We start from the raw sequence: 19,919 nt of genomic DNA on the forward strand, positions 1-19,919 counted from the left end.
GGTCACTAAGATTCTTTTCAATCCTTCCTTCTCAGCATAACTCTACGTCCTCCAGTTTTAACTCCCTTTTCTTGGGAAAAAGACTGATCATTCTCCTCATCGATGCCACAAATGGTTTTATAAAAAATCTCTAGAAGTTCACCAATCCTGCCCTCCAGGGGAAAAAAATAGTCTCATTCAATCCAATCTCTCTTTATAGCTGTAGCCCTACAAATCTAGTAATAGCTTCTCAGATCATTATCCCAGCGATGAAGCTTCCTAACCCTACTTAAAGGACAGGAGGCAGTGTTGACTACTAACACAGGACTCCCCCCCCGCCCAATTCTCCAGTACGTAGAAGCAGAATTAGACCATTCAGCCAGCTGAGTCTGCTCTGCCATTCGGTCATGAGGTGCCTGCCTTGAGATTAAGCATTCCCAACGTCCACAGCCAATCTGCCTACTCTCCCTCATTGTCTTCTCAAATTTCTGGTCATGGCCTTGTACAGCAAGTCTCACCATCAGTCTGGCTGACTGCCAGGTTAAAAAAAGGAATTAAAAGTCAAATCATCCTGTTAAATTTAAACAGAATCTTCATCTTCCGCTATTCCCAACTGACAGGCACCTGCATTCAAGACCACATCCTAGTAAATGCTCGTGCCATATTGCTGATTAAATAGCTTCAATTAGCGTAATTATCTTTGGGTGAAGTTAGGTTGTCAGACTGGAGAGCACAAAGATTCTGATTTAAAATCTAGTCTTTTTTTGATACAAACTGGAAAGAGATGATGAAAATTCTCTCTTGGCTCTAGCTTTGCCAGTTTGCAAAGATATAAAGAGTCATGAAAAGGGGTCAACCACATCTACAAGAGAAACTACCAAATTTTCAGGTGGAAACCCTTCATCAGAACTCTTATCTGAAACATAGACTGTTTCTCTTTCCACAGCTGCCGGATCTGCTGAAAGTTTAGAAATAGTGTTTTTGTTTTAGATTTCTGGCTTTTTTTAAATTTCAAGGTTAGCTGTGGTCACGGAGGAAGGAAAGGTACCATTTTGGAACCAAGCCAGCTATAGGTCTTTTTAGCCAGAAGATTTTAACCCTGCTTCTCTGCAGAAAACAACATCCATTTTCATTTTCTGCAGCATCACACTCTCCCAATGTGCTCCCAATTCCACCCCCACTGCTGCCCCCTCCAATACTTAGTTTACATTAATAATGTTCACAACCCAAGACTCAGATCAAAAGTTATGCATCCTGTTATGCTGCCATCATGAACCCCAAGTGAAACTGCATGTCCCACAAAGGGCGAGTGTCCAATAGAACAGAATGAAAAACATGGAGACAAGACTTTTACAAGAGTGTAACTTGTAAAAGGCCAGAAACCATTCTGAAGCAGGTTTTCTTGTTAAAATGTTGATTTAAACCCTATTATATTGATTTACAGACAGGAACCCTTGAAGACCTGAGTGAAATTTAGTCCATTTTAATTATCCAAAATCATTAAATGCCATTGACTAGAGGCACCAGGTCATAGGAGGCTGCAACTGGGAATCCAAAGGAATGAATCCAACACAAGGTGAAGGATGCCAGAGTGGGTTGCAAAAATGTAATCGTCGGAAGGAGTTGGAAAGTTTAGTCCTCTTACTGAAGCCAATGTTGTTCTTTTGTTTACAAAGAGTACAAACCAACAGGCCAGAGAGACTTAAAACATTAGTAGAGATATTTTGTGGAGGTTCCTTGAAACAGGCTTTACTTTCATTTGAAAAAAACATGGATTTAGACAGCATGGCTTTGTGTTTGGGAGGTCCTATCTCAAAAATCATGATTGAGCTTTTGAGGAATGAACAAAGATGGATTAATGAGGGTAGGGCGATGGATCTTCTCTATATGGATTTTGGTAAAGCATTTTGAAAAGCACCTTATTATAGACTGGCCCAGAAGATTAAGTCACATGGGAGACATGGTAAATTGGTAAATGGGGTCCAAAATTGGCTTGGTTATAGGATGAATGGATATAATTTTCTGCAGGGGATCTGTGACTATACAGGGTGATAAGGTACCCTAGATATGTTTGTCTTCATTGGTCAGGACATGGAGTATAAAGGTTGGTAAGACAAGTTGCAGTTATTTAAAAGTTTGGCTAGGTCGCATTGGGAGTATCATATGCAACTCTGGTTGCTGCAAGATGGTAAGGATGTAAAGGCTTTTGAGCGAGGGCAGAAGATGTTCCCAGGTTGTTGCCTGAATGGAAGTGTACTAGCTAGAATGAGAGGTTGGTCAAACTCTCATTGTTTTTCCCCTGGGGTTTTGGAGACTGATAGATGAAGGCTGACCTGATGCAAACTTTAAATAAATATGACAGGAATAGATGAGGTAGTTAGTCTTTTTCTCCCAGGACAGAATTGTCAGATACTTGAGAACAGAGTATCAGAATAGAGAACAGAATACATTCCCAACGAACACACCGTCCCCTCATGATTCTGTCACTTACATGTGCATTAACAGTAATTTACACTGACCAATTAACCTTTCAACCTCGTGTCTTCGGGATATAGAAGGGGACAGACCACTTGGAAGAAATCAAGGTAGATAGAACTTGAACTCCACAGAACAACAGACTGGAAGTCAGGGTTGAAACCAGTTCATTGTAACTGTGAGGCAGCAGCTCCTCCAGCTGTACCACTGCTTCTCTTCATAATGATGTCAAGGGATTGCTGACGTGCGTGCAAAGGAACAGACGAAGTTTCAGTTCCAATTGCTCATCTCATAGTGTACAATGCTTCAAAATTGGAACTGCAAGGGAGAACCAGCAAAGATTTTTGCACGCAAATCGCTGGAGGCAAGTTATTGTACAGGGAGCAACAGCTAGCATTTGTGTCTATCTGTAGCTTGTAAAACAGGGTTAAAATTATTGATTGCACTTTTAACTATTTCACATGAATATTTCATGCTGAAGTTAAGATGATGGAGGTAACAAGTGGTACCTCAGGGGAAACAATTACAGTACACTTAAGAGACCTGTCAAAAGTGGTTTATTTTAAATTTTATTCAACACTGTGATAATATGCTTTAGGGAAGCAAGAATACTTCAAATGATTGGTCTATTTTTAACAAGGTTCAAAATTCAAAGTAAAATTGATTGTCAGAGTACGTACGTGTCACCACATACAACCCTGAGATTCTTTTTCTGTAGGTGTACATAGCACATCTATAGAACATTAACTGTAAACAGAATCATGGACAAACTGTACAAATACAAATAAATCACAATAAATAACAAACATGAAATAACAAGATAGAGTCCTTAAAGTGAGACCATCGATTGTGGGAACACCAGAAGTAGAATGAGTGTGGTTCTCCCCTTTTGTTCAAGACCCTGAACCTGGTGGTGCGAGATCTGAGGCACTTGTACCTTCTGCCTGATGGCAGCAGTAAGAAAAGAGCATGGGTGGTGAGTTTTTTTTCATAATGGATGCTGCTTTTCCACGGCAATGTTTCATGTAGACATGCTCAATGTTTGGGAGGGTATAACCTGTGATGTACTGGGCCAAATCCACCATCTTTTGTAGGATTTTCTGCTCAAAGGCATTGGTCGTAATGTAGCCAGTAAGCACACTTTCCACCACATCAATAGATGTTTGCCAAGGATTTTGATGACATTTCAAATCTCTGCAGATTCCTGAGAAAGTAGAGTTGCTGTTGTGCTTTCTTGGCAATTGTATTTATATAGATCCTGGATTTCCTTACCATTACAAAAAATGTATAGAGAAATAATTACAACTGATACACATCAATAGGAACGATAACTTTAAATATTTGAAGTTCATTAGTACCGGTATTTTTCACATGTTCAAGTGCTCTCAAAGCTCTAGAAATTGAGTCATGTTTGTATTGTAGGATATTTGCCATTTTATGTATGCACTATTCACAAGAACAGCAGAGATAATTGCCTAGATTACCCATTTTCATTGGCATGGCTTAAAGTGTACAACAAGTGGAATTCCCCCCATATGAGGAGCCTCATGTGTGTTTGTAACTCAGCTGAAAGTTAAATGACTGATATAGAAAGGGCAGCTAATTTAGTTGTCCAATACCCAAAATTAAAACTACCCACAAAGGCTTTCACACTGAAGAAGTGCGCTGATAAATCATTAACTTCTATCTCCTAGCTGGGATAACAGTGTGACCCATGTTTAGACTAGCCATGTTAAGTGAATGCTTTTTCACATTCAACTTTAGAATGTCATCAGGTGCACCAAATGTTAGGCTGTTTCATAACTTTGACTTCATTCAAACCCATTTGCTGAATGTGAAAGGGTATTATCTAAAACACTGTAGCATCCAGTGATATCCATAATTACTTTACAAAAAAATCCAAAGGGGCAGTACTCTGAAGTCTTTCTGATCTATGGCAGGAAATTATTCCACAGGAATTTCCCATCATTATCTTTGAATCTACAGCTTAGAACAGCTGGCAAAGAACAAGTAGCTTACAGACAGGGTAGAGTATACTTAGCTGAAGGAAAGAAACAAAAAGTGACCAAGTGATCCATCATCAACAAAGTAGAAAGGTTTTTCCTAATTGGAAAACTTGTTTCACAACTGAGAGTGCACTGGTAGGAACAGAATATACCATGTGATGTGATCTTGTATCAGACACTGTTGTTCATTTTGAGAATAGTGACCTCAAACAAAGAATGTTCTGTTGTTAGCCATGTCTAATCTGAGTAATAGCATTTGCAGAACCTACCAAAGGACACCACAGACACTAAAATATTTAACGGAGGTCACCCTATGCATTTCAAAACTTTTAATGAAACAATTCTCACAAAATAACGAAGGAAATAACCACTTGCCTTGTTGTTTGGCGTCAATTAAATGAAAAGGTCAAAATTGGTGGCACCAGTCAGCTATAAAACCACAATTACTTTGATATGTACCATAATACGCAATAGCACTTTGTATTTGCTTCAAGTCATAGTTTGGAGCCAAAAAAGTCTAAGGTCAGGTTTGGGTCAGGGTTAGAGAGAGGGGGAAAATTAAAAAGGGACCCTAGGGGGAGGTTTTTCCATAATGTAAGTGATGTGTATATGGAAAGAGATGCCAGAGGAAGGGTTAGCAATGGGTACTATAATGATGTTTAAAAAATTTGTTTGGACAGGTTCATGGATGGGAAAAACTTAGAGCAATAAAAGCCAATGCCAAAAAATGGAACTACCTCAATTTGGCTACTTAGTCAGCATGGATGAGTTGGGCTGAAGGGCTTGTTTCCAATGTTACATTGCACTACCCTAAGTAAACAATAGTAACAATAGGCCAAAATATGTGAACTTAAATACTCCAAACAACTTAGACAGAGGAATGATGCATTCAGTCCAGAATCTGAGATTAATAGAAGGTTCACTTCCAATGAAATTTGCCCTAAATCAACTTGTGCTCGCGAGTAACATTGTCCTACTTTCCTTCTCCAAATCGTACCTTAAAAGTTGGGCAGATGGTAACTCAGGCCGAAGGTATCTTATGGATAGGGAAATCAAGGGATATGAGGACAAGGCAGGAACTGGGTATTGATAGTAGATGATCAGCCATGATCTCAGAATGGCGGTGCAGGCTCGAAGGGCCGAATGGTCTACTTCTGCACCTATTGTCTATTGTCTATTTTATGAGCCGCTGAGTCTGGAGTCCATGCACCTCTGAAAAGAGCCTCAGAAAGTAAAGCCTCTGATTGTTGGCTCTTTCATCAACCACTCCAAAATATTCATGAACTTTAAATATTTACAGCAGTACTGAAGAATTTTATCTCTTGCCAATTATTGCTTATCAACATCTTTATTCACTTTGAGATTCATGACAGCACCAGCTTTAAAAATGTAGAACATCTGTCAAATAACTTCATAAAATGGGAATATTCTTGGGAAACAATCCATTTATAGCTTGTTTTTAGAACCCACATACAAAATATTGGTTTTGATTGGACAGTAACACTGAGATACATCTGTTGAGCTAATTTCATGTTTGCAAATAGTTCCAGCTCTAAAAGAGCATATAACATTGCTCTCCTCAATGAAAAGCAACAACAGCTACTTCAAATACTCTTAAAATAAAATCATTACCCTACACTTTTTTTTATATTTAAAAGGTACATGTTATTATCCCCAACATTGATGTTTCACAGCTAGGACAACAGATGCTGCTGAGATTTGCAGATAGCAGGGCAATTTTAAGTTGCTTGAAATGATCGAAGGTGTAACCATTATTATCATTAACCAAATATTATTGATGTCTGAAAGCATATTGTTAGCACCTTATTGAAGTTTCATTTCTAAAATTAAACATTTGTGCAAAAAGGATGCCCAAGATGATGTCAATATGGACTTCTTATTCACTTATAGATGTGAAATTGACAGTTGAGGAACAAAAAAAAGATTGGCTTTCCAACCAAAACTAAGTTCTGTCAGAAAGTCATTCTTTTATAAAACCTCAAAGCAGTAATTTACCTTCCCAGAATTTAATCAAAAATTGATATTTTTGCCCTAGGTAAGATTCAAATGACAAGAAGCTGCTGCATTTCTTCCTGGAGACGCATTTCATTGTTAGTTAGTAAGTGGGGATTGGGACAGTCTATTTGGTAAACCATTTGCAACTCCAGAGGGTTGCCAGTCCATCTGACTGAAGCTGTAATAGCCAGGAAGTAATGATCAATTTCCAAAACACTGAAGTAACAAATATGGAAAATCATAACACTATACAAATATGGTGTCTTCTACTTTGAATGAGATGATTAAGGGTTGGCAATCACACTGACATGAAGGGCATAGAGCATTAGAAGAAACATCAAAAGGGTCAAGGTAATGAATAGGACGTGATGCAATTCGAGAGGCAAATTCTTCCAGGCATTTTGGGTTTAGTCCAAACACCTTCACTGTCAAAAAAACCAAGGCAGGAAATGTTATTTACACTAAAATTATACGTGAGCAACTGTAAGACCAGACATCTCATTCTTGTTTAGTGTCTGCTGCCAAAGAGGACCATCTATATGCACTCTCTCATTCTTCAACACAGTAGCTTGGTGCAGACAGGCTTGATGATCCCATCTGATTGGTACCATATCTAATGTTTTTGTTTAAAAACACCTCATTTAGTTGTTTAGCTTAAAGATTTCTGGACAAGTTCAAAAATTCTTTTCCTCCTTCCTCTTAACCACATCACCAATCTTTGTATAATATCTGCAAACTTTCATCATTTGACATACCATAATAAAAATCAAGGGACCGAAAACAGAACCTTGAGGAATCTCACTGACAAAGCTTCTAATCACAAAAGACATCAATTATTATCCTCTGCTTCCAATTACTGAGCCAACTGTGCTTCCACTCTCCTTTGAGACATATGCACATTAGCTCTTTGACAGCCTACCATGAATACTCAAACATCATGCTTTCAATTAATCCTCCCCAATCAAGTTTGTTATTCAACATTCCCCTAACAAATCCACGTTAACTGTCCTTGATTGATCTGTTATACTGAATTGTTTTATATTGCTCCTTGGAAAGAATTCCAACAATTGGCTTATTTCCCAAGTTAAACCTTTTGGCTCACAATTATTTTGTTTATACATCCTTTCTTTATAAAACAACAAGCTACAATACTGACAATTCCTTAGCATCTCTTTTTTTGCCTAGAATGAATAAAATAATCAAATTCTGTGCAATTGGCTTTGTTTCATCTACCACTTTCCAAAAATGCTCAACTATTTCATATTTATTACTCTATTTTCGTTCCATCCAATATTTCCACACAATGGCAACTTTTGTAAGGTAGCTCCAAAGGGCCAACTAACAATTCAATCTACAGTCTTCACCTCAACTCACACATTATCCTTTTGATGTCCAATTGGTCCTCTTCTTTCTTACTAATATTATTCCCTTTAATATACTTATAAATCACCTTTGAATTTATTATATTCTTCAAATCATTAGGAGTTTGAGGTCAACTGGTATGACACCAAAGACCTAAATATTTCTACAGATGCACAATGGAGAGTATTCTGACCAGCTCCATCACCACCTGGTATAAAGGAGCCAATACACAGGATCACAGGAGGCTTCAGAAGGTTGTTGCCCCAGCCAATCCATCACAGACACAAGCCTCCCTAACACTGAGGGCATCTTCAAAAGGTGGTAACTCAAGAAGGCAACAGCCACCATCACTATCTGGGACATGCCCTCTTCACATCACTACCATCAAGGAGGAGGGAGGAGGTACCAGAGCCTGAAGACAAACACTCAACAGGAAGTTTTTTTTGCCCTTCTATGATCGGATTTCTGAATGGTCCATGAACTCATGAACAGCACCACGCTATCCTCCTCTTGCATTTCTTTATTATTCTAACTTATAATGATCTGTTATATCTGCACTGCACTGCTGCCACAAAACAACAAATTTCATGATTTATGTCAGTGACAATAAACCTGATTATCATATGTAAAATAGTCCACAATACACACTACGGATTTTGCACTTGTCAGCAATTTGCCAGCAAGTTTACACTTCAATTCATCCTGGACTGTTCAGAAGCCTCTACACATTTGTAACACTACAATATATGACTGCTTCAAGCCATATAATTTCATTTCACAACCCATCAAACACAGAGCTTCCTCTCACAGTTGTAATACTTTCTTCTCCAGTATTTTTATTAGTTTCTACACAGAATAGAGTATAAGAAAGTGTATATAAAAGGTCAAAAAAGATTTTAAAAAACTACCAATTACATTATATCTGTTCATAATAACAATTTCATTACCCCATATTCATGTAAATTAATCAATAGTTATATTGAAATATACTAATTTATTACAAAAAAATCTAACCCCTACCAAGACCGAAACTGTTCATTAAGGAGAAAAGGTAAAATACCTTCTCATATAATAAAAACTAATAATAGCCAACATCTGAGTTTAAACAACAAATTGGTTTTGAAAATAATTCAGAAAAGGTCCCCACGATGTTTGAAAGTCTTGACAAGATTCAGAAATTGAATAACAAATCTTCTCTAAATCTAAACATGACATAACGTTGCATAACCATTGAGCATGAGTAGGAGGAAAAACATCTTTCCATTTAAACACAAGTGCCCTCCCAGATATAAGAGAACTAAAGGCCAAAATATGTCAATCAGATGCCTTTAGCTTAATATCTTGACCTACAACAATACCAAATAGAGTCGTCAGAGGGTTAAGCTTAAAATTGACTTTAAAAAGTAAGGAAGAAGTTTGAAAAACTTCCTTCCAATATTTTTCAAGATTCTGACAAATCCAAAACATATGAATTAATGAAGCTTTTCCAATATTACATACTTCCTTGACCAATAATGCCACCAGTCCAATAGGGTCTTTTAAGAGGCTTTTAGAGAGGTACATGGAGCTTAGAAAAATAGAGAGCTATGGGGAAGTCTAGTAATTTCTAAGGTAGGGACATGTTCAACACAACTTTGTTGGCCAAAGGGCCTGTATTGTGCTGTAGGTTTTCTATGTTTCAATGTTTCTAAAATCACCTTTGCAAGGGAAATTTTCTGCTCCTCAAACACGAATTACCTAACTGAACCACCAAGGTGCTCTGCTGTTGGCTCTGGCTACTCTTCCAAAGAGATTCCTCTTCCCCAGAGCCAAATATTGGGCTAGAAAACTATTTCCTTCTTATTATGTCTCCCTGACAGTAATATACATTCCCTCTCACCTGCACCTTTAGTATCATGCATTTTGAAAACAGGCCATTTGGCCCAACACATCAACCTTGACTAGTCGGCACCTAACCCATTTGTGTTAATCCTAGCTCTGGCACTCAGCCCCAGCCTTCTCAGCCAAAACAATTCATAAGCTCATTTCGATACTTCCTAAATGCTGTTACTGACTGCTCCTACCATTCTTTTAAGCAGTGTATTTCAGGGATCCACCACCCTGTGAAATGGTCCCCCTCACATCCCCTCTAAATCTCCTCCTTTTATCCAAATCTATACCCTCTAGTTTTATCGACCCCCTTATATGGGGAAATAGTTTCCTGGAGACCTCTCAATTTTACATAGCTCAATCATGACCTCCCAACTTTCTCTAATCTAGGGAAAGCAGACCCAAGTTCTCCAGTCTCCCCATAAAAATGGAACGCTCCAGCTCAGGCAATATCCTCAGCACTGTCTCCAGCACTATCACATCATTCCTATATTGTGGTGACCAGAGCTGCTCAAGGTATTCCAGCTGAGGTCTGACCAATGTTTTATAAACATGGGGGATAACTTTCCTGTTTGTGTCTTCAATGTCTTGACTATGAAGACTGGAATTCCCCCAAGCCTCCTTAACTACGTTATCTACCCAACACTGTCACCTTAAAAGATCTTTGAACTTGTACACCACCTTGTCCTTTGTGGTAAACTTTTACCAAAAAAAAAGGAAAACCCATCCTGGCAAACAGGACATTGCAGCTTCAACTCTGGACCCACCTGCTCAGCCGCCCTCAGCTGAAGTTTCCTCTTCTGCAGGTGGATGTCCCAGGTACAGAAAATATCATGGATTTCCCACATGCCATTCCAGAGGTTTGAGTGTCCCTACCATACTACTACTTTTTCAGTTAAGTCACTAAGTGGAAGGCACGCAAATATTCAGTGCCGGTGCATCACCTGTTCTTTGGGAATGAACTGAAACCTGCCTGACAGCATAATGCATTTTCATCTCTAGTCTGCAAATGCAGACCCGAGTGCAGAAATCATTACCCATCAAGCCTGACCATATATCCCTTCACACCTGCTCAGAAAACTCAAATAAGAGATCATTGGCTGCAGAAATAATGTTTAAGACATTACATCTTACTAAAAGTAAAAGAAACCAACTCAGAAATGATGTGCAAATAGGAATCTTTGCATTGCTGTGCCAATTGAATTGATATTCTGCCTACATGGCCTCATTTCCTCAATATTGACAATAATGACAATATTATGTCATTCATAACATGAATGCCCTCAACATCATAGCAATATTTAATTAAATTGTCCATCTGCTTTATTAGAAATGTCTCTGCCTGCTTCAAGCCATGCAGAAAACAAATTATAAATAATGAGTAACTAACCAGGAGTAACATTTGACCATTTCCACATTCAAATGCCTATTTTAGAGATTAAAATGAACCCCATTAACTGGCTTACAGTACTATGAAGTATATTTTCTTCATTGTGCAATTAGCAACAAGATGAAGGAATACTTAAAGTATCTCCAGAGTCCTCAGACACTTCTCCATTCCCCAAATTTGGAATTGTGCATGGGACTTTATTCTTTCCTATCTGAGCTTCACTCCTGCTGTCTGTAGAGAAATATAAAGTCTTGTTCAATTTGTTAGCTCTGCCCTTCCAATGGCAATGGATCGTCAAACACAAACAGGAAATTACATTTTTGGAGTTTTATTTCCCTTTATCCTTCAGCCTTTTACTGCTCCTTTTGCTGAATGGCTCTGTGTCTTTTGACCTCCATCTTAACACAGAAATGGTTGCATTGAGAAAAGCACTGCAATACTATTTCACTAGCACACATAATCCATTCCATAATCCTCTTTATGGATTCTGTACCAATTCACAAGCCATATTTTAGAGTTCATCACCAAAGTCATAAGGTAACACATGGAAAATAGAAGCAGGAATAGATGTAAACTCCCCCTCCCCCCAAAAAAACCATTCAAAGGGGTAATCTGAACATGTGCATTGGCTCAATTTTGCTGCTTGAGCTACATAATCCTTAATACCCCTCCAGTCCAAAATGCTTTCACAACCTTGAATATAGTAAAAGTGATTACTAAAGTGTTTAGTGATGAGGTGTGATTACATCTCCCCTTATTTTCCCTCCGCCTTCCTTCAATTTTGGGAAGATAGTGTAGTAGGTAATAATTTTTGCAAGACTCTCATGTGATTCCAAAGAAATCCAGTAGAATTTCTCTGTTTGCTCTTGTTGCACAGCTGACTGTTGCAAAGGAATAAAATTACCCCGAAAGAAATGGAGAAGGGATAGCTTTCTCTGAGAATTACAATCAATGCAGCACACACCGATGAGTGTTTGGAACCAAACAAAAGACCAAACAAAATAAAATCATCAGCATCTTTTAAGGCAAACAGCCAGAAATGAATGTGTGCTTAGCTTAGAGACGGTGGTGGCATATCTTAGCTAAGTACCAGCAGTACCACTAACAGCTGACTGTACCTAACAAAGAGAGCAATTCAAAACAATAAAGGCTTTTTTAAAGCATTGTCATCAGAGGCTGGATGCAAGCCAACACCCAGAGCAAATGAAATAATAAGGAACATTGAGCTCAGCCAGAGTTATACATCAGATGGAACTCCAACAAAACAAGAAAACTGCTATAATTTAGGAAATTTATCATTGGTGTTGACATCAAAGTTAAGTTGATCATTGAGATTTGTCAACCAATTTATAATGATAGGGAACAGATGAAGCATTAACCTAAATTTGTTTTCCAGTCAGAGCAAGTTCCAAGGTCACAACTGTGATGCTCTATGGTTTCCTGCTCTATCTCATTTTTGGGGAAACTATTCACATTAGGGTAAGAGTTCCCCATTTTCTTTGCCACATAAGTTTGCTTATTTTCTATTTGCATACGAGCTGAAGACTATAGTCCTTCCACAGTCTTTTGAAGGTAGCACAACGTCTTTGCTTGCAAAGGCCCAGGAGTCCAATCATCAGAGTAATGACCCACTCATTTGAGACAAGGCAATTCTACGCTCCACTGCACTGTTCAGGCAAAGATTTTGACCTGCTTCCTACACAAGACCATAAGCATAGAATCAGGCCATTCAACCCATCAAGTCTCTCCACCATTCATTCATAGCTCATGTTGTTTTCCAATTCCATTCTCCTGCCTTCTTCCCAAAACCTTTAACTCCTATTCACTTCTCAGAACCAGATTTAATATCACTGGCAAATGACATGAAATTGGTCATTATGTGGCAATAGTACATAATAATGAAAATGAATTACAGAAAATATATTTATATATTTTTAAAACTGTAATTCACAGTGTGTGCCTTTAGGCTTCTGAAGGGAGCAATGAGAAGGGGGCATGTCCTCGGTGATGGGGCTCTAACGATGAATGCTGCCTTTTTGAGGCATCGCTCCTTGAAGATGTCCTGGATGCTTTGGAGGCTAGTGCCCATGCTGGAGCTGACTGAGTTCACAACTTTCCACAGCTTTTTTCGAGCCTACGCAGTGGCCTCTTCCCCTCATACCAGGCAGTGATGCAGCTGTAAGTACACTCAGTGACTTGACCTCCACTGCCTTCTGTGGCAATAAATTCCAGAATCACCAGCTTCTGTGCCGGTGAGTGGACAAAGCGTGGTTTAGAGGGATATGGACAGGATTAGAGTGGCACAGGCACAGTGAGACAAAGAGGCTGCACCCGTGCTGTTACCTCAGAATGAGAAACAGGGCAATGATTTGTGGTATAAAACACAACACATACAAGCACAAACAGGATTGCGCAATTTGCATTTTATTTTACGTGCAAAGTGAATACATTTTGGCTTTACCCAAAACAGACTGTTTCTGGGTCGATCTAGGCAGCTCCAAACTTCCTTCATTTACCAGCTGTACACCACATTATTTCACTAACTTTCAGTTGCCACACAAACAAAAGTTGGATTCGGAAACTCCAATTCCCATAGAAACACATTGTGCTAGTTTGTACCTTTTCTTACTATTTAAACAGACACTCTACTGACATTGGGAGATTTCACTGAGTAACTGCAGAAATTATTGCAGGCTTGGGCAACCCACGTTCACTCCCGACCTCTGGGTGTTGTGTTTATGAAGTATACACGTTCTCCTCATTACTGTATGGAATTCCCTCGGCAACTGTGATTTCTTCCCACACCCCAAAAATATGCTGATAGTTTAATTCGCTGCTGTAGATTGGCCTAAATGAAGTAGGTGGTCAGAAAATTAGTGGGGAGTTGTGGGCATGTGAAAGAGAATATGTACTGCAAAATAATTGAAGACGTGACACTGATATTTTGACCATAGAACTGATGAGCCAAATGATGCCCCTCAAGATGGTGGGAGAAATATGAGAAATGAGACCTGTCAAAAAGGTTCCACAGACTACAGAGAGCATTAGAGCTAATGGTTTCTTCCAATATTTACTTACTGAGATACCCACTCAGTAGCCGCACCAGTTGTTACTGAAGAGTTCTAAAGTCATGGCTGGCCTCTCTAGAAAGGCAGGTGAGGCATAAAACATGCCCAGCACAAAAAACGTCACTACCTAGACTGTCTTCAAAGATCTTACTGGAACCTCTCGAATGAATAACATATTTACAATAGAATAGAACTTTATTGTCATTACTCAAGACAAGGGGATTGCAATGCTACTCCAGTCCGTGCAAAACTGATATTTACAATGTATGCAGTATGGCTTAATTAAAAATTTAATTCCCTATTTACATACAGTAAATAAATAATTTTGATAGTCCACAACACAAGGTCATTCGCAAGCCAGGGTGTAGCATTATTCAGCTGAACAATAGCCCTCGGGAAGAAGTTGTTGTTCAGTCTTACTGTCTTGGCCAAGGTGTTTCTGCATCTCTTGCCAGATGGCAAGAAACTGGACAGACTGTGTCTGGGAGAAGATGGGTCTTTAATGATGTGACGAGCACACTGTTAGTATCGAGAGTTGCAGATTGTCTCCAGGTCCCAAAGTTGAGTCCCAGTGATGTGCTGAGCCATCTTAATCACCTGTTGGGCACTCTGTGATCTGCTGCAGCTAGAATACTGCACTGTCATTCCATACGTTACTATGCTCTCTATCGCACATCGATAAAAGTTGGCCAGCAATTTTTGGGGCAGATTAATCTCCTTAAGCACCTCAAGTAGTATAGTCACTGTTGTGCCTTCCCTACTATCGAGCTTGTGTTGACAGACCAAGAGAGCTCCTCGGTGATGATCATCCCCAAAAACTTGAAATGGGAAACCCTTTCCATAGCTCGCCGTTTATGAATAGTGGGGCTTGTTCGGGACACCTTGCCTTCCAGTAGTCAATTACCATTCCTTTTGTCTTCTTGATGATAACTGATAGGTTTGGTTCCTACACTAATTGGACAGCTTTAGCGCCTCCTCTCTATATGCAGATTCATTATTGTTTAGATCAAGTGAATGTAGTCATAGATAAAGAGAGAATAGAGAAGCGGGCTCAGTACACACCCTTGCAGGCACTGGTGTTCTGAGTTGTGGGGGGAGGTGGGGTGCGTTGATGTGCACTTGTACCCAGATGGTGAAACTAGACAATTAGAGAGAAAGTCCAAAATCTAATTTCAGGTTGATACGCTGAGTCCTAGATTCTGGGTCTTGACAGTGAGCTTGTTCGGTAGTATGCTGTTAAAGGCCGAGTTGTAATCAATGAAAAGCATCCTGACTTGGGTGTCTCTGTGCTCCAGGTACTCCAAGAGCGAAAGAAGAGTGATAGAAATGGCATCTTCAGTTGATCTATTCGCCTTGTAGGCAAACTGGTGGTAGTCTAAGGTAACACACACAAAAATACCACAAAACTCAGCAGGCCGGGTAGAATCCAGGAAAAGAGTACCGTTGACATTTCACGCTGAAACTCTTCATCCTGCCAAAAGGTTTCGGCCCGAAACGTCGCCTGTACTTTTTTTCCTAGGTGCTGCCTGGCCTGATGAGTTCCTCCAGCATTTTGTGTGTGTTGCTCAGATTTCCAGCATCTGCAGATTTTCTCTTGTTTGTGACTGATCTAAGGTAGCAAGGATTATGTCCTTGATTTGGGACATGAGCAACTTTTCCAAGCAGTGGGCAACTATGAGAGTGAGTGCCACTGGTCGGTTGTCATTAGAACATTTTGCTACTGATGTCTTCTGTTTAGAATGATGGTTGCTGCTTTGAAACAGGCCAGAACCATAGTCTGGGACAGTGAGAGTTTGTACATACACATCTGAACTTCCACCAGTTCGTCAGCACAGTCCCTGACCACCTGCCCAGGTACACTGGCTGCTCTGCATGCACTGACATTATGGAGTACATGCCAGAGCTTACTGACTCAGATTCTCCACGGTCATTCCAAATATCTGATATTCTATGGAAAATCCTTCAGGTAGACTAATCCCTGGACTTCTCATTGGTCAACACCATTTTAGCTCTCAATTTGCTCATCACACATCTCCACCATGTCTCTCAGTGTGTAGCTCACCATTACTTAGAGAGGTCACCCAGGCCCTGAATTTCTGAAAAAAAATAGTTCACCAGCTATGATTTCAATGGAGAAGTAGGTGGTGATTCAGGCAATGAAATGTGACAACACCGCTGAATGCAGCCAATCACCACAACCACGTGGTGGCTCCTTTTAATCAAACATTTCATTAAAAAAGTTTCCTCTCACTCAATCTATAGGTTACTGAGGCTCATAGGAAGAATACTCTGATGATTAAGGTAATGATTCCAGAACCCTTTGATGACTTCACATTGAGAGACAGCAGAATGGAGAAGGGTCTTGGCCCAAAATGTCGACTGTTCATTCCTCTCCATAGATGCTGCCTGACTTGCTGGGTTCTTCCAGCATTGCGTGTGTGCATTGCAGCAGAATGAAACATTGTTTGTAAGAAATATGACAGGCAAACTAGTAAGTATCTCTATTGCCCATTTGCCAAAGAGGAGGATGATCTCCACTGGCCTGGAGACCCAATGAACCACTGGCCCGGAGAGCGAGCCAATGAACTGCATGCTTGTCTGCTTTGGGGGGGGGGGGGTGTGAGAGCCCACTAAAAAGTGCTGGTATCCTTCAGATTTAGGACTCACTTCTGAATGTAACCCCACCCCACCATCCTCTCAATTTGGATTTTGGCCAACTTTATGATTTTATTTTGCTGAAGACTGAGTTGGTCTTTAACGTGAAGAAGCCAAATTTCAACAAACCAGGAGTAAGTCCAATCCAACCCGATCGCCAAATGTTCTTGTGTTCAAGTTTCTAAAAGTTATGTGCTAATGATAGAAGAGGGCAGTTGACATGGATTTACAATATAATGCAATACCTTGCCAGGCAGACTCAACATTGGAACTTTCAAAGTATCAGACTGTGAAACCTTTTTATGATTTACAGACTAAACACTTCCTTTAGATTGAAGTAAATGTAGATAACTCATTGCTGAAACCCAGCCAGAAGCTCAGTTATAAACTACAAATCCACCCATGATTGTGGTTTACAAAGTGCCCGAAGAAAACATTAAGTTGGTGAACTTGGGGTCATATTTCCCAGAAGAACATCATTTGCAATTACAGACCCAAAGGCCCTACAGCAGGATTTAAATTAAAACCTATTTGAGACAGAACCAAACTTTTCAGATAACAATGAAAAGTTTTTATAACATATTAAAAACTGCCACAAGCGTTCTCTTGATTGGCACGAGTGTATGGACCAATAGAATTTTGTACCACCCAAGGACAAAGGGACAGAGATACTAGTTAAACAAATGCTGTAGATTATGACCATAGGTGTGAAATTCCAAGAAATATTGGTGTGTCATTGAACATAAGCTCCAAGTACACAATCATAATCAAATGAAGGAAGTATTTGGATTCTGTTTTGATATCTGCAATTGGAGGCCTCATTCAGCTGCAAGTTGAGGTCAGATACCAGCTGGATTAGATTAAATTAACACAAAAACAAATTAAATTAGAAATTATCCAACTGGTCAATTGCCACAAATCGTCACTAGCTGGGTATTGGACACTTGTTAACTGTGTTCATACAGCACTAGTTCTTAGGGAAAAAAAGATTTATATTTTATGATCGCTAATGGTAGACCTTTCAATTATTTCAATCATTTTAAAACACTCCAGATACTAGTTTAAAATCAGTTACTTAAAGGACATCAGTGCAAAGATGAGATCTACAAGTTGCACTTGCAAAAAGCAAGATGACTTCTGGCAGAACTGGATTCAAAATATCATGATTTTTCATTTCAGGTGTTTACTTAACATATAATGGAAATATGTAAAAATAAAACATTAAAATCTCCATGGAGGAGAATGGATAAATGCAGTGCAGAGACAATTAACTATCAATATTGGACTGAAAACTGTTTCAAGATCCACTGAAACTCCTAGAAACTCTTAAACCATTAATGTACATGTTCATGGGCCTTACCACTTGTGTAGGTATTGACATAGTACTTCCGACCCTGTGGTGACATGTAGCACTGCCAACCATGTGGCAAGGGCGAGTGAGCCATTTCCTCAATTGTCTGAGAGCTTACTGGAGTAGGTTTCTGTCAGAAAAAACACACAAACATTCAGTTATTTCAGTCTTATGACTTGCACGCAAAGCATTGATTCCCACATAGCAAATGTAATTGATTTTGCTAAACCCAATAATAGATCGCATTCCATTTACAACCACATTCAACCTCTTCCCTGCAAATAATAAGTGGCAATTCAATCAAATTCCAGTCAGTTTAAAAAAGATTGAATTTGTGATTGTCTTAATTATTAAATCACCCTGAAGAATGGGCTGTTTTGATGTAGTCAGATGCTCACCAATTTCAAGCAATTTATCACTATTTTTGTCAAGGTAAGTGAGGTTATAAGAAGGATTTGACATTGGCCAACATTTTTTTTTGCCCTATGTTTCATTTTCATTGGTAGCATGGATTATGCTGTCTAGTGACTATTTATTGCTAAATTGCCTTAGAGCAGGAGTTCCCAACCTGGGCTCCACAGACCACTCAGTTCATAGCAAGGTTCCAGGGCATAAAAAAGGTTGAAACCCCTGCCTTAAGAGTACTGCATTCACTGTTAGAAATTGATCAGTTGTAAGGTCACGGTTTCTACAAATGAACATGAAAAGCAATGACAATACTCCTTAAAAGTATATGTGGCTTAAAGTGCTTTGGGACACATGGGGACCTAAGCATTTCTAATTAGTATAATGGCACAGATTGCATTTTATATAAATTTTCTTAATGTCATTAATGATTGATTGCCACTCCTCTCGTGGTGGGGTGGGGGAGGGTGCAACAACAAACAGATACACACTATGAAGAACAAAACTAAGTGTTCAAATTGAGGAGTTTTAATAGAGTAAATGTTGCAAATGGCAGAAGGTTTGATAACTAGGACATTTTTAAACTAATTAGGAGGATAAGGTTGGACAAGTACAAATTAAAGGTAATCAAAAATACTGCTAAAGCAACATAAAATACTAACTTTTCTTTAAAGTTATTTTAAAGTTTTAAAAAGTTGCATCATTGAATGTTACATTCATTTTTAAAGTCAAACCAAGGAATGCTGTTTAATATCAGACATGCTGCATATGTGTAACATTACATCCTTCTGCCAAAGAAGGTATGCGAGCATACAAATAATGCATTACATTGACAGGAAGCCCAGCAGAGTATCAATTGACTTTAGGAGGCTGGGCACAAGATGAAGCCTCCCATGATTTAAAACTTCTCTCAAGTACATCAACTCTACAAAACACACCAAAGTGTAAACTTGACAGACTAAGTAGTTACATTTTACTCCAGTAAAGGTGACCTCACATACTGCATATTGGATATTATTAAGCTACTGCGATAGTAAAGAAATGGGAAAACTCCACTTTGATTCACTGAAATGCAAACACAGTTTTGGGTTCATTCCTTATAAATTGCTATACTGTTATCTATTCAATAACTATGCACATTAAGTAAATCCTATAATATTAATATGATTCTAACCAAGTAAGAAACATTAAAACAGGTTTGTTATGAGGTCTCTGAGAATCTAAGATAAAGGAATAAGATTTCTTGCAGAATACCTTTCCAAAAAAAAAGGGGAGGAAGGGGAAAGAGTCCTGTAGCAAATTCTGGATGGAGTTTAATTTAAAAAGGAGAATATTAATTATTT

The 19,919-nt window shown here is 39.0% G+C and overlaps 1 protein-coding gene across 4 annotated transcripts in view; it reads right to left on the reverse strand.

Annotated features, from left to right (window-relative positions):
* gas7b (growth arrest-specific 7b) overlaps positions 1-19,919 on the reverse strand; it is a 491,997-nt gene that overhangs the window by 264,235 nt on the left and 207,843 nt on the right. For all 4 annotated transcript variants that reach the window (XM_073025845.1, XM_073025847.1, XM_073025848.1 and 1 more), the window contains one exon: positions 18,181-18,301. In XM_073025845.1, the coding sequence (XP_072881946.1) occupies positions 18,181-18,301 (121 nt within the window). The remainder of the gene's footprint in view (positions 1-18,180; positions 18,302-19,919) is intronic.

The sequence above is a fragment of the Hemitrygon akajei genome, chromosome 22, assembly GCF_048418815.1.
Source record: "Hemitrygon akajei chromosome 22, sHemAka1.3, whole genome shotgun sequence".
NCBI classification, from domain to species: Eukaryota; Metazoa; Chordata; class Chondrichthyes; order Myliobatiformes; family Dasyatidae; genus Hemitrygon; species Hemitrygon akajei.